Genomic DNA, 13626 nt, shown 5'->3' on the forward strand with positions numbered 1-13626 from the left:
TTGAATTTTCTCTGTCCGACTATTTGTGGGTCCAGTCAAGCCAAAGATTAGATCGTCTTGCTGCAACCTTCTGACTGTTAGGAGGAATAAATCGACAAACGATGTAGGCTTCTGGCAAACTTTACCAGCATAACAGTTCTGGTCTATGCGTTTTTACGGATTCTACAGTAGATACGCCCTGAACAAATTGCCGAGTTGTTCAAATGTAATAACTATACGAGTCGGTTATGCCTATAGTTATGTTACCCGAACAGGCTCGACCGTCGGCCTATCGAAATTCAATTTACAACGGTGTTGAACGGCCAAGGCCGATGTCGTTCCTACTGTACCGCTAATGTGGCTCGGATGTGAGTTCTACCTGCTGATCTGGTATAGTGGATAACCACGAATAAAAACAATAGTCGGGTATTGCGCAGAAGAATCTATATGCAACCAAAACTCTTCTCGATATGATTCGATAGCTTATGTAATTATATGGCTAAACTAACTGGCATAGTTAGTATAGAAACCTTCCTAGGAAACTAAGATATGATAATAACAGCTAATTAACCCTGAAGCTCAACCGGACTAGACTTAGACCTGAACGTTCATAAAAACAAGCTCGTACAACTTCCTCTCTCTCTCTCTCTCTCTCTCTCTCTCTCTCTCTCACTCTATCTCTGCTCACTTTGTAATATATAATATTTAGTTATAACAGAAATTATGAAGTGATTTCAGCCTGATCTCACGACGTGTTCTTGCTGGTTGACGAGTCATGTTATTTAATATTTTGAGTTAATTCAAGCCCATTGTAGAACTCATTAACGCCTTCAGTAGATAAAGGTCAATCTGATAAAAGGTCTTGTCGTAACGTCTAATCGTATATTTATTTAGTGAACAACACAACAAGCAGCGCCATCTATAGGCAGGAAAAGAACTCCATTTATGTTCAATTGTAGTGATCACGGAAAGGCCACAGAACTGATTGGCCTTAACCAGTGTAAGGTTTAACGGCAGCAAAAACAGCGGAGATCAGTGTAAATGGAATAGACTTACCTGAGGTGGAGACGTTATAATAAAGCTGCTACACTTATATCGTCTATTCGTGGAGTCCGGCAGTGTGGAAGAAAAAGTTAACTAACATTGTTGAACATAAAAAAACTTGTTACATATTGTTGGAAAATGACTTGTACTTGTAAGAGAAAATGAGCACCATTGACAGGAGATTTGATTTTCACCTATTTCTGAATGTGTTGACGTAAATTAAGGCTGCCGACATCAATTAAATCTTTAACGGTAATTCATATTGCTACTACTGACTAAATGTTTCCGCGGGTGCTCTATTTACAATATTTTTACATGGATGGCTAACTTACGCAACGCCATTCCGATCAACTTTTCTGGGTTTCTCGGTGACATTATTTCGCTACACAGTTGGTTTGGGAGGACATAAAACTCCAACGACGATATAATAATGGCAGTATAATAAGAGGTCGATAATTTAATAATAACGTTGGAGCAACACACGGAAGGTCTCTCTTCCCGCAAAGTTTTCCCTCATCTACTCTATCACTGGGGGTATCTATGTAAGTTATATTACTCTTGTAACTTCCTCGCACACTTATCTTCGTAGTACCGAGTGTCATGCCTACGAATCATCCAGAAAGCTGAAGGCGTATTATAATACGGGATGGGTATTCTGATTTTTATGTTCCGATCTCTTTCAGAACTTTTTACCGTAGAAAATCCGGGCTAACAATACTTCGTATGTGCTTTTACCTATGTATTGAAGGCGACACGCTGGTTTTTCAAGCAGCATTCCGTAAAGTTTAGCGATACCTTGCGATTTAATTGGTTTTGCTTAAATGGTCGACGGAGCAGGTTTTTTTGTCAATAATCATAAAATAGATGATTTGTCGCTTTTGACGTGTACTCCAGCTTAAAGTGTGCCAACAGCTATCGTATCTTCTAGGCTTCCTAAATGACTCTCTCTGAAATGAAATCTCATACGTAAGCATTTGTGTGTGTTGATAGCAATTGATTTTCTGCTTCAAAGCTACATCTAGAAATCTTTCTAGACAAATGAGGACGGCTCCGAACGCTTCAAACCCTTTGTCAGAATACCATTCTGCTTAGACGATTTTCTTCTTTTTTTTTTTTCTGTGCTGGTGTTATCAAATCGGTGGCGCCCTCTGGCGCCAGACACTCGATACACATCTACTGCGAGGCTTTTCGGGCTCTATATTGCATCTACAGAGTCATACATGTAACCTCCTCTTTTTCGGATCCTCGTAGCCTCAACCCAGCGGATCATCAAACTATCGTATTTAAATAACATGTTTTTTCTTCATAATTAAATTAACTGCTTAATTTTCAGTATTAACGGGCAAGAAGTACACGGCCAAAGTAGGAGAAAGGCGAGATAATAGCGATTAAGAATAATTGTGTAGACGTGTTTGAGGTAAAGCGGAAACATTCAGCCTTCCAGTGCTAATAGTGGGTTGCTGACTGGCAAATGTGGCCAACTTCGGCATTTGGGCTCATTGGTTGTTTCGTTCACGTAGCCTCATAATTGTTAAACGAGAAAAAATAAAGCCCAACACCATTCCTGCCACTGTTCAACTATAGGGTCCGATAGAATAAATGCAGCTATTTAGTCTTGTCGTATCTGCTCCAGACTATAGTCTTATATATACATATCTCAGAGGCACCATTACTTCTGTAGTGGTGTACGGTTAGCCCAATAACACACAACGGCAACCAGCTTCCCTGCCGCTTCTTCCTCTATCTGGCACTAGCAGGATCACGGACGCCTGTAGTCTTCGTGTTGCCTGACTGACCGAAATCTGTAGGTGTCTACGACAGAGGTTGTATCGGCAGTTGACGGCAGCGGTATCCATCGCGCGGTGTCCGCACCAGCCATTACAGTTACGGCAGCAGCGGCAACCATAGTCAGTTACCGTGCGAGAAAGCTTTTCTGTTCCAATGCTGCTGCTACTACTACTACTACTACTACTACTACGACTATTACAGGTAATTTCCCTTTGCTTTGATTTTGCTCCTACTACCGCCTGGTGCCGCTGGGACGGGGACTCCGTGTGCTGCTTTCCTATATGAGCGTCGTTGGTACGCGTTACGCACAATCGACAAAAGAGTCGAAGAGTGAAACAAGCGTTCCCCATCACTGCTTTGCCTGACTGACGCTGGCTAGCTGCTATCTACTCATCATCGGCGCTGGCCGAATGACAGACGCAGCGATCTATCGAGAAGCGACAGCCATCGTTGTGCCAGCTGCTGCCATCAGCATCATGGTCGCCTACTGCTGCTGCTGCTCATAACAGATCTAGCAGCATAAACAATCCAACAGCACGGGCAAGAGAGGCTGTACGTTGTGGCGTTGTTGTATCTGTTACTCATTCGTTACTCTTTCGGTGAATCCTCGTTGTCTGCGTGCGGCAGGAGAGTACGCTACATCGACGCTTGCTGGCGCTATTGGAGGCCCACTGGTGCCGGTTGGTCACGTGCTCTGTCTGGACGCAGTCACTGCCGTCTATGACGCTCCACACAAGCGGACGCCGGCGGAGTGCGGACCAGTCGTCGTCGTCGTCGCTGCTGCCGCCTAGGCTGCTCAGTGGCAGAGCGACTGACTGTTGCTTGGCTGACTAGTCACTTGGTTGCTACGCCCGGCGCTTTGCCACATCGCTCAGCTTTGATTTAATCGGCATCTCTGCGCCTCTAGAAAGCGGCCGCGAAGGGACGACGGCTTCGTAGAACAGACAGCAAGTGAGGTGTAGTAGCGAATTTACTTCAGCTATAGTGCTTTGTTGCTCGCCTGTTTGTGACTGTTGCCGGGCGTTTGTGGGTGCTCACGCCGTCAGCGCTGAAATTCTGTCAGTTCAGTGGCACAGAGCAGGGTACAGAGCCTGCCATCTGTCTCTTTCGTCAGTCAGTCAGTCAGTGGATCAGGCAGTGATAGCGGAGTCCCCTATTCGTGAACGGATAAATCAGCTGAGAATCATTGCTACTTATGTTCCATCCACTTCAAGCACAACTTCTGTGATATCAGTTGTAGGTGGAGCTGAAGTGACCTGGCAGCTGGGCACTGCTGGACTGTTTGTTTGCGGTAGATACACACATGAGTGACGTTGTGTTGGAAGGCAGCCATTTTGCTTTTTTTGCCCGGCTCGGCTTGAGATATCTATCCAACAGTTAGTTGACGGTCGACTTCATCGCACTTCGCCCGAGCGTATCGGCGCTAACGAAGCTGAAGTTGGCAAAGCGACTTTTTTCTGTAAGAAAAACTGTTATAATAGACGCTGATGATACATACGAATACATCGTGTCGCTCATATCTGCACCCGGGTCTAGAACGTCTACGTGTAATACGTGTCGTAGCAAGCAACGATTAGTTTCGTACCGGCAAAAGTGACCATGGCGATCGATTAACTCTGAGCGAAACGTTTGTCCTACCTAAAACTGGTTGTTTATTTTAGTTGGTGTTATTTTGTGAGGATCGGCAGTTGTGCTGTACAGAGCGCAGGTTGCGATTAAGATTTCGCGCAAATTACATGTTGAAACAAACAATTGTTTTTTTCTGCTTCTGCCGACGAAGACGAATAACAATTAACCGATTGAAAACAGCGGCGACACGGTAGAACAGTTGTGAGCAACTTGGATAGTTACAGATCTACTATGTTTATTAGTATCGACGATACCTTCAGCACCAAAAATTGTCACCATTGACTAGCTTCACACATAGGACGAAAAGAAAGCTAGAAACTCAACTCGCGGGATGGGTACGTTTCTCACTTACTATTCATAGTAAACCAGCTATACTCAAAAACACAAAAAACAAGAACTCTAAAATCAAGGTACACAAAATTACTACGAAGAGAATATTACTACTTCAGTGTTTGAATCTTTCGAAACACAGCTGTCTATAATCCTATAATCTGCTTCGATTTATTATATATTTGAGAAATTACCTTAAGCTAACAAACTGACATATAGAACAGTAGTATGTGCAACGAATCGCCGCCCTGACCCCGCAACATCCAACATCTACTTCATTCTTCCGCACAAAGAAAACTAAAAAAACAAAGCTGTCAAGCCCCAATATAGGTAAAAGGATGTTTCCCCCAGAAAAACTCGGCGATTTGTTAGTCCCTATGTCCAGCACTGCTTTACGGACCTTGGAATGACTAGCTATTGATCAGAAAGCGACGTTGGCCAGTGTTTTTTTCACCAGATCACCACCGTCTGATTCGAGCCGTTTGTGACTACACGATAGACCAGTAAGCAAACGTATACTTATTTGCTCAGTGCTATAAAAACTAACCAGCATTTAGAGCCAGCAGATTTATATGATTTGGCCAATTCATTCATTGCGGTGTTTTTATCGTAGTATGGGGGAGCACTTGATACCGGCTGCTTGATTACTAAAACAGTCTTCCATATTGAATTGGAGTTTTTCTCATAAGCAAACAAAGTAACCTATCGAAGTTGAGCATAGCAAATGAAGACGCAGTATTCCCTAAGGCAGACCTTTTTACGAATTTATCTTAATTATTTATTTTTAATTTTCATTGAAAATGTAGTACATTTAAGATAACGAATAGGGATACAATATACGTTTGTCAGTCTAATCATTTATATAGGCAAATTTTAGATAAATTTCCTAAGCATCCGCTGTCTTGCAGATTTCTATTTCTCAGCGAGCGTTGCTTCACAAGGCTAATTTGTGTCGGGCTGTCGTTCATAAAAATTGTTGGATTTGCTGCCAGCTTGTAAGGTCAAAATCAGTATAATTGATCTAGAGTTCACATCACCGAACATCTACTCCTCAAGAGACGCATATACCGATCTAGGCTATATTGAACGCATTATTTCAGATAACCCAAGAATTGTAACTACGTTAAAGTTTAGAGGAAGTTGAACTATCTAATAAGAGGTGAACCTATGTCAAGAAGGAGCTGAGGCGAAATGATGATCTATCGACTTCAAGTGTAACGCCACCCCTAGTCCTTCTTCTCCAGTCCTTCGCAGCTCGACCTGCTAAAATCATTAGCGGCAAGCATTAATGATAAAAACAGCCTATGGTCAATGCCCTCGCGACGGTGTAGCGGCCATATTGTTACGTAGCAAATCAGCGACCTAGACAGACTTAGTTCAATGCATTAGAATCAGCCACCTGAAACAATGCCCCATGCCGATATCGGACGTACATTTATTATTTAGAGCAAAGGGTGCAGGATTCTCAGTCATACCGTTGCCGATAGACAACGAACTGATGTAGTGTACACGGGCTCCGTCTGGAATTGTTCCTTTTTCTTTTGATCTTTTGAACATGTACCGAGAGAAATCGTCAAATCTGCCGGCAGCTAAAACACACTTCTAATATAAGAGGCATTTCGACTCTGACACGTTTTCGAAAATGGGCTTCTTCATGTGTGGGTAACCGCTACTTGATCTGGTTATCCTGGTGAAGAAATGAAGACAATAGGGCATGCGTTCTATACCCGACCACCGATTATCGCTGACTGTGTCGCACACTGCGTTAAGCAGACGGACAAATAGGATGATACGAATATTCTTATAAGAAACACATTCCCTGCAACACATATGGGACATCTAGAAAGAGGTCAATCTCAAAATTAACTAGTTTAAGATTGAGACTAAACACGATTCATTTGTTTCGAGTCAGACCTGTTGCGTTCTGGCCAGATGGTCAAGGCCTGTGTTTCGAACTCGATTTACCTAGTAATGCTCCTGGGATGTGCGCATCGAAATAACGATGAATAGCGTTGTCCTGCATTAAACCTTGTACCTGCTGTTTTTGTCAGAGTTAGTTTTTCACTGTTTTCCCATCGTCGAAGAAACAAATAAGGCGGAGATCCATAGAATCATGAAGTAGAGGACGTAGTAGCGCTGGCCGAGATCCAACATGGCGGACACGACGCAGTGACTTCGGACTAAAAGGGATGGATTATCGAACGCCCAGAAGTTGTGGCAACGTATATTGACTTCCGGTCTGCTGGTTTGTCGCGATTTTCAATTAATAGTCTACTTATTAAGTTAATTATTAGAACTGCAAAGGTCTATTCGTCCTTTCGTTATGGTAATGTACAGTCTGGTTGCACACGAAGAATGTACTGGTGGAAATAATTGCGCAGGTCACGTTTCGTGTATAATATCTACATTCTATTAGTAAAGATATTCAATCAATAGAACTTGCTCCTTAGCGAAACGTGTACTCGCGTAAATGCAGGGCTTATTTATTTTTTTTTTCTTTTTTAATTAGGTTGTTGGATCGTATGCGTCGGGTGAACGTCTCAGTAATATTGTATTATATTTGATCAGTGATGTTTACTCCTCATTGAGTAATCCTGGACCAGCTATACGCGTCCCATTGTAACAATTAGCGGAGTATTCGGATTAAGTACAGTGGAACACTAGTCGGGTAGTTACTAAGTAAGATATTAGCGTTCAGTCACTCTGAAAACGTACTCTCTTTTTGAATTGGGCGCCACCGATGATTGCACGCACCATCTGAAAACGCAATAATATATATACATATATACAGGCTATATACAGTTTCTTGTTGTTTTCGACGTGAACCATTGGAAATAGTGAGTAGACTACAGTTAACTGAATTGAGCAAAGGAAACGTATTCTAAATGCTACTGAAAATACACAAATCTAGCTCAAATAAAATCACAGGCAACTTCCTGCCCACCTAGGCAACACGTAATTAGTCGAATAAAAGGTGACTTTGGAGCGCAGAGAACGTTCCGGAAAAATAAAAACATCGACGGGCTTCACTAGCGGCCAAAGTAGCGTCCTAACAAGCGTACGGTCTATCAACTGAGATGGTCCGGACCGGAAAAAAACATCTTTACCATTGGTACGTGGAAAAACCTAACTAAAATATACAGTTTTCGAAAAAGATCCTTTCGGCCAATGAAGCTACAATTTTCCATAGTTGATCAACTTGGTTGCGTTCATTCTTGCCGATTTTTGTCGATATCCCTTGACTAGAACGTCTACGCCGTCCAAAAATCGATAGATATTTGGCCATTCAAGAGCCCCTTGCATTAAGCCAGTAGACAACAAATAAAATATTCATTGATGTCAATGCTCCATCCGTATGATTAGAACGGTGATGATCTTGAACACCTCCTGTAGAAAGAAAAGTTATACATGTCATTATGTAGATATGCATTATGTGTAAACAAAATCTTAGCCTTCATTAGATATGCGCGTCTTCAGATTATTTTTGTGAACATTCGATCTTTTTGGTGTGACACATTAGTTCTACTAAATGCCCACCAGAGGCAAGTCTGTATTATAATTAAGCCCACTTCTATGTGTTCCGTGTCTTTTTATAACAAACGCGTACAAATGTATACCTACTATGCTTTCATCATCTATTTGAGATTGCTTTGTCTTTCCACCGCTATATCCTGGTAGACTCGCGAGCGGACGTCGATTGACTGCAGATCAATGAGTTCTCCTCACAGCTGTAGTGGGATTCAAGGCTTGTTTTAATCAATGCATTGTTAGTGTATCAGTGACGAAGTACGTTGACCGTGTGATGTTTGTATCCGCTGTGTTGATACGTAGCCACAGTAATGAAAAAAAGTTATTTGGATTTTGTAAAAACAGATTTACTCGCTTATTGATGCTCTGCGCTCGAACCGCATCTCGTAACGTCGACTGTATGCCGAACGCTGTCACGCTTGAGAGTCTTCACTGTTGTACTAGGAACGTATAGTGCACATAGTCGGAATCGAAGGGGATCCTGCCATTTAGGTTTTGGCTACTGTAGCTTACGGACGGCGTTTAGCATTTCTTTTACGCCCTTCGCTTCAGCGATGTCGGCCGTGGTGCATTGCCAGGACAGCTACTCACGAAAGTTCGTTGAGCACAAAGACGCCGATACTCCGTAAATAATAGCTAGCTGGAATCGATACGCATTCAGAAGCGTAGATTAATGGTTCTCAAAGAAAAGAAAAGTCGGTCAGACGACGGAGTCATATAAGGCGCCTGAGTAACTAATTTATGCAATTATTTAAACATGATTTCTCGCACTTAACCGGTAAGTTTTGCGCCCATTGTAGCGAAATCATCGGCCGAGGTGCGAAATCGGAACTAGTTTGTAACGAATAAGAGTCTGATCAGAGATATGGCACAGATAGACGGCTGGTGCCAACGATCCATGTACATGAATAATATCGCTCTGATGTCTGGGTTTATGTGCAGATTAAAGATGCCTGGTGGTCGGTATTATACATACAATAGTACCTTTTAAATTATTCAAAATCAAACGTAGACTTGAGACCCAACGGAAAACACGCAAATGGTCGCGACGAATCGGACGAGCACAGACACGCGTACATAGGACGGTGCTGAATCTTCACGCGAGTTCCCGAAGCGTATTTATCAAGCAAAAGCATAAGAAAGACGTAATAAAATTTATGCAGTATACAGTTGCAATACCAGCAGCGCCATGTCAAGCAACAGCTGCTCAACTGTTGGACAGTTCAAAGCGACTGCTCGTACATACAGTTACCGACTCAGCGAACATATTGCTACAGTCATCTACTCTCTGCGTAGTGAAGGAAGCGGCTAACTTTGGGACGGATTTCAACTTTGGTCTAATGCTGTTTCCCCATTGACGAGTCCAAGATATATTTGGCAGTGTCACAATGACGTGGACGTCTGTTTCACGTGCGAGCAATGCGTATCTCCGAAACAACAAGCAAAAGTCGAATTGCTTCTTCGAAAACGATCCGTCACTCGAGAAGAAGCAAGAAAATATTATTGGTTTGCTACGTAAATTACGATGGTACCATAATAAAGTGACACCGGCCGGCCCGATAGGCTCAGAAGCTTGATACGTATACATGTATATTCTCTTCAACTGCTTTTGTAACTATTGGGTAATTATGGCGTCATATTGAACGACACGGGATAAAAAGTTCAAGCGCAAGCATACAAACTGTGCCGTTGCTCTTTTTTTCAACTTACTATTAAACTTGACTGATTTTACTTTAGATGAGCTGGAATTTATAAAAAAAAAACATACTGTTATTTTTACTCGAGAAGTTGAAACCACGTGCTTTCCGTAAATATACAGTGACACAACTTTAACTACAAAGAACAAAGTCCTTATTAGTTTAACCTATATTACTAAATACTAAATATATTACCAATATTACTAACTACAAAGTCAAAAGGATACTGGGTATGTCAAGTATTCTTTTGTCAAGTCAAGACAAATGTTTCAATGATGAATATTCTGAGAAGCTCGGTGTGCGTAAGCGAGCTCAAACAATGGCATAATCTGTCATAAACTATTTCAACACAGCATACCCATCGCTAGCACAATTGTTTAATACACGTTCAGAGTCATAGATAAATCATCAAAAGTTATTACCATTGTGTAGTCTATCTTGGACGGCAATCTCGCTGTTATATTTTTCACTCTTGTGGTGCGTATATGACCAAAATGTTATTTTTAAATTGTTGTTGAGCAAATCTTATTGTGTGATTGTTATGAGCTGAGTTCCGGAGCCCGATATTGCTCTGTTTGATCCTGTACACAGTTTTAGCTTTACCCAGCTTTTATCCCGGTATCCTTCCCTTCAGCCGAAATTGCATAAACACAGTTATTTCTCTGGGCTCGTTGACCAGCGGGTACGTACTATGTTTCCCACTAGCTGTCCTGTGTCACAGTGTCAACAAGCAGAACTAAAAACATAGGCCCGTTTCGAAAAATTGTCCATGTTACGGCTGTGGATAGCCACTGTTACTACCTGTTCTATGTATTGTGTAACTCTTTCTGTTGTTACGTAACAACATCTTACGTCGTTGCTTTACTCCAAAAAAAAGCTGAACGACGTGCGCGCGTCTATTTGTATTGACGGGGTGGCTACATTTATTTGCTTATGTAATCCTATAGCAAGCGTATTGTCGGTCCTCAGGTATCTTGTTGTGTTCTATCTATCGTGGGTTTCGTTGGGTGTTTATGTACATACGTACGCAGCCTTCAACCCCAAGCTCGACTGAGCAGAGACGCTGCATAGAACGGATGTGGGGCATTGAGCCAACCAGCCGCTCTGATCTAAAGAGTATTCACTTAGAGACGAAGACTTTTGAAGCATCCTGCTCTGAAGAAAGGAGTTGTTGCGCTTTCGGCATAACCTCTCCTATAAGGAGAGTCAGCATTACGTCTCCTGCAGATGCGCTTGGTAGTGACTGAGAGATAGAAACTGAATTTCCACCTTTGACTTTGCTGCAGCGACACGGAGAACACGGACGGAATGTAAAACGCGACTCACAGGGTTAATATCTGTAGAACAACATACGCTATCCAAAGCTATCAAAGCCTAACGTATGACTGTTGTTTCTGACTATTTTTTTTTAACCACTACATGTTCGCTCTATTTCCTTTATTCATCAGAAACAACATATATCGAACTGTATTACTATTACTTTATAGCTTACTGAAATATTGATCTACATATCAAAGCCTACACGCGCGGTAACATTCTGACACTCATTATGCTGACGCACAACTAAACACAGAAGGGTTATTCCATAAGTGGCAACGCGTATTACGATCAGGACATACGACCGCGTCCCTCTGCAGTTAGGCATAACAAGCGCAAGGTACAATTAAACTGCAGAACTTAAACTTCGAAATGTTTTGCGACAGAACTGTTTCCTAATGGAACCACATACTCGCTGTGTTACGCGTATGAAATTGTTTGTTCATATTTCTCACGTTGAAATTAGTTTGCAACGGTAATGTAGAGAGGTGGACGCAACGTCCCATAGCTGAAATACACTGCATGAGAACATCGAGGCAACAGCTCAGCCGTTGTTGCGACTGTTGTTCTTGTTCCCCGATCAGCTTTTGGTCTTGATGACACAACAATTACAAAAAGATCATTTACTCCTGACTTTTTTATTATTTACTATTTTTGAGCTCTTTGTTGCCTCCCTCTCTGATGTGATTGAAAGGCATATCTATTCATGTTTGCAGTTTGCGCAGGATGTGAATGAATACTGAAGGACTTGAGAATACGAGTAAAATCGAAGGTTTATCAATTGTAGACGGTACCAGAGCGCAGATCTCAAGAAAGTGCAGTAGCAGTAAGGTACATCTTGGCGCAAAGAGGGTGGATGAAATGGGTAACACAAATAATTACAGATCGCAGATATATTCATTACCGTTACAATATACCTCTTTTTTTAAGTTTAAGAGAATTTGAACTAATTGATTTTCGTATTATTTTATGAGAAAATAAAGTGCGGTTTTGTATGAATCTTCATTTCACGAAGGCATCTTCTATAACTAAAGTAACAGTTAAATTGATGCGTTAATATGCAGCCTCAAATATATTATTAACAGTTAAGTGCTGACGGATAATCGAACATTCCCGCTAGGATGAAGCCATTTTTTAACGACCACTTTTGTCCTCAATTCAAAAATGAATCGTAGAAATTATCGCTGGTTTTCCCAGAATCAAGGAAATGTGTCTCCATTGTGGGTAAAAGCGATTTTTTAGGCCAAAGTTCATGCTTTGTGTGTGTTATCCAGTGAAAAAATCGTAATGCCACCATGTTTCCTCTAGAAAGACAAGCCCACCATTAGGAATGCTTATTTGCAACTTCTATAAACCATTGTGCCACCAAAGATAGTTAAAATGTCTAAGAGAAGGCCATACGTTTTCCGAAAAAATAGCCGAAACAAAAGCATGTTTTGGGAAGAGCACATATGGCCAGCGAACAGTCTAGATTTAAACCCGTTAGACTGCTATGCGTAGAACGGGTTTAAATCTAGACTGCGTAGAACGTGAGTGAGCGAAGATCTAGCGGGTTTCGGCATAGTAACATCGACCCGCTCACTCGTTCCTTTACTAAGAAGGCGTTCGCAGAATCGCCGAAAGAATATGTAAAACGAACCTGTGAGCGGCTTAGGATTCGAATCGCGGTGAAGGGCTGCTATATTGAATAAACATGAAAGTCAGGAACGCATTTACTCGTAGCATATGTAGAAGATCGCTCCCAACTTAGGTACCGTATCCTATAGGTACAGATACATGAATTCCTGGCTAGCTTCTTCAGCCGTGCGACTTTTGTGGCTTAAGAATTGTCGATTGAAGAGTAACGTTCTGCAACGATCATATGGGGACCAGGTGAAACCCTTGATCATGACACTGCGTCGATGAAAACCGCCTTTTCAAATGTTCGAACCAATATGGAGGCGATCCATCCCTTGATAAGCGCAATAAACCCAAATTCTATTCTTGTACCTTTACCGTAGCTATTTTATGTTCGTCGACAAAATGTTTTTCCATTTCAAGAGATTCTTTCTAGCTCGAAGCTGCGACAACGGCACAAAGGACTTTTCCGCACCTTTCCTGAGGTCGATGAAAGATCCATTCATCCGTTCGGAGCGCTTCGACAACGCTTACTACCAGCGGTGTTTTTATATATCACTCATTTTCATGAGTGAGCCAAAATAAAGTAATAAAACCACCCTCAGATAGTAAAGTGAGAACACGATTTCCATAACTTTGTATCAATAGAAGCGGTGCTTCTCTATGGTAAAAGGCACTGCGAAGCCGAATTATCATT

The 13626-nt window shown here is 41.9% G+C and overlaps 1 protein-coding gene across 1 annotated transcript in view; it reads left to right on the plus strand.

Moving 5' to 3' along the window:
• The first annotated feature begins 3611 nt into the window (after positions 1–3611).
• jar (Myosin heavy chain 95F jaguar) overlaps positions 3612–13626 on the plus strand; it is a 29686-nt gene continuing 19671 nt past the window's right edge. Inside the window, exon 1 of the mRNA XM_022829988.2 lies at positions 3612–4775. Within this exon, the coding sequence (XP_022685723.1) occupies positions 4772–4775 (4 nt within the window). The 5' untranslated portion in view covers positions 3612–4771. The remainder of the gene's footprint in view (positions 4776–13626) is intronic.

This window comes from Varroa jacobsoni, unplaced genomic scaffold, assembly GCF_002532875.2.
Source record: "Varroa jacobsoni isolate VJ856 unplaced genomic scaffold, vjacob_1.0 scaffold_252, whole genome shotgun sequence".
Taxonomy (NCBI): Eukaryota; Metazoa; Arthropoda; class Arachnida; order Mesostigmata; family Varroidae; genus Varroa; species Varroa jacobsoni.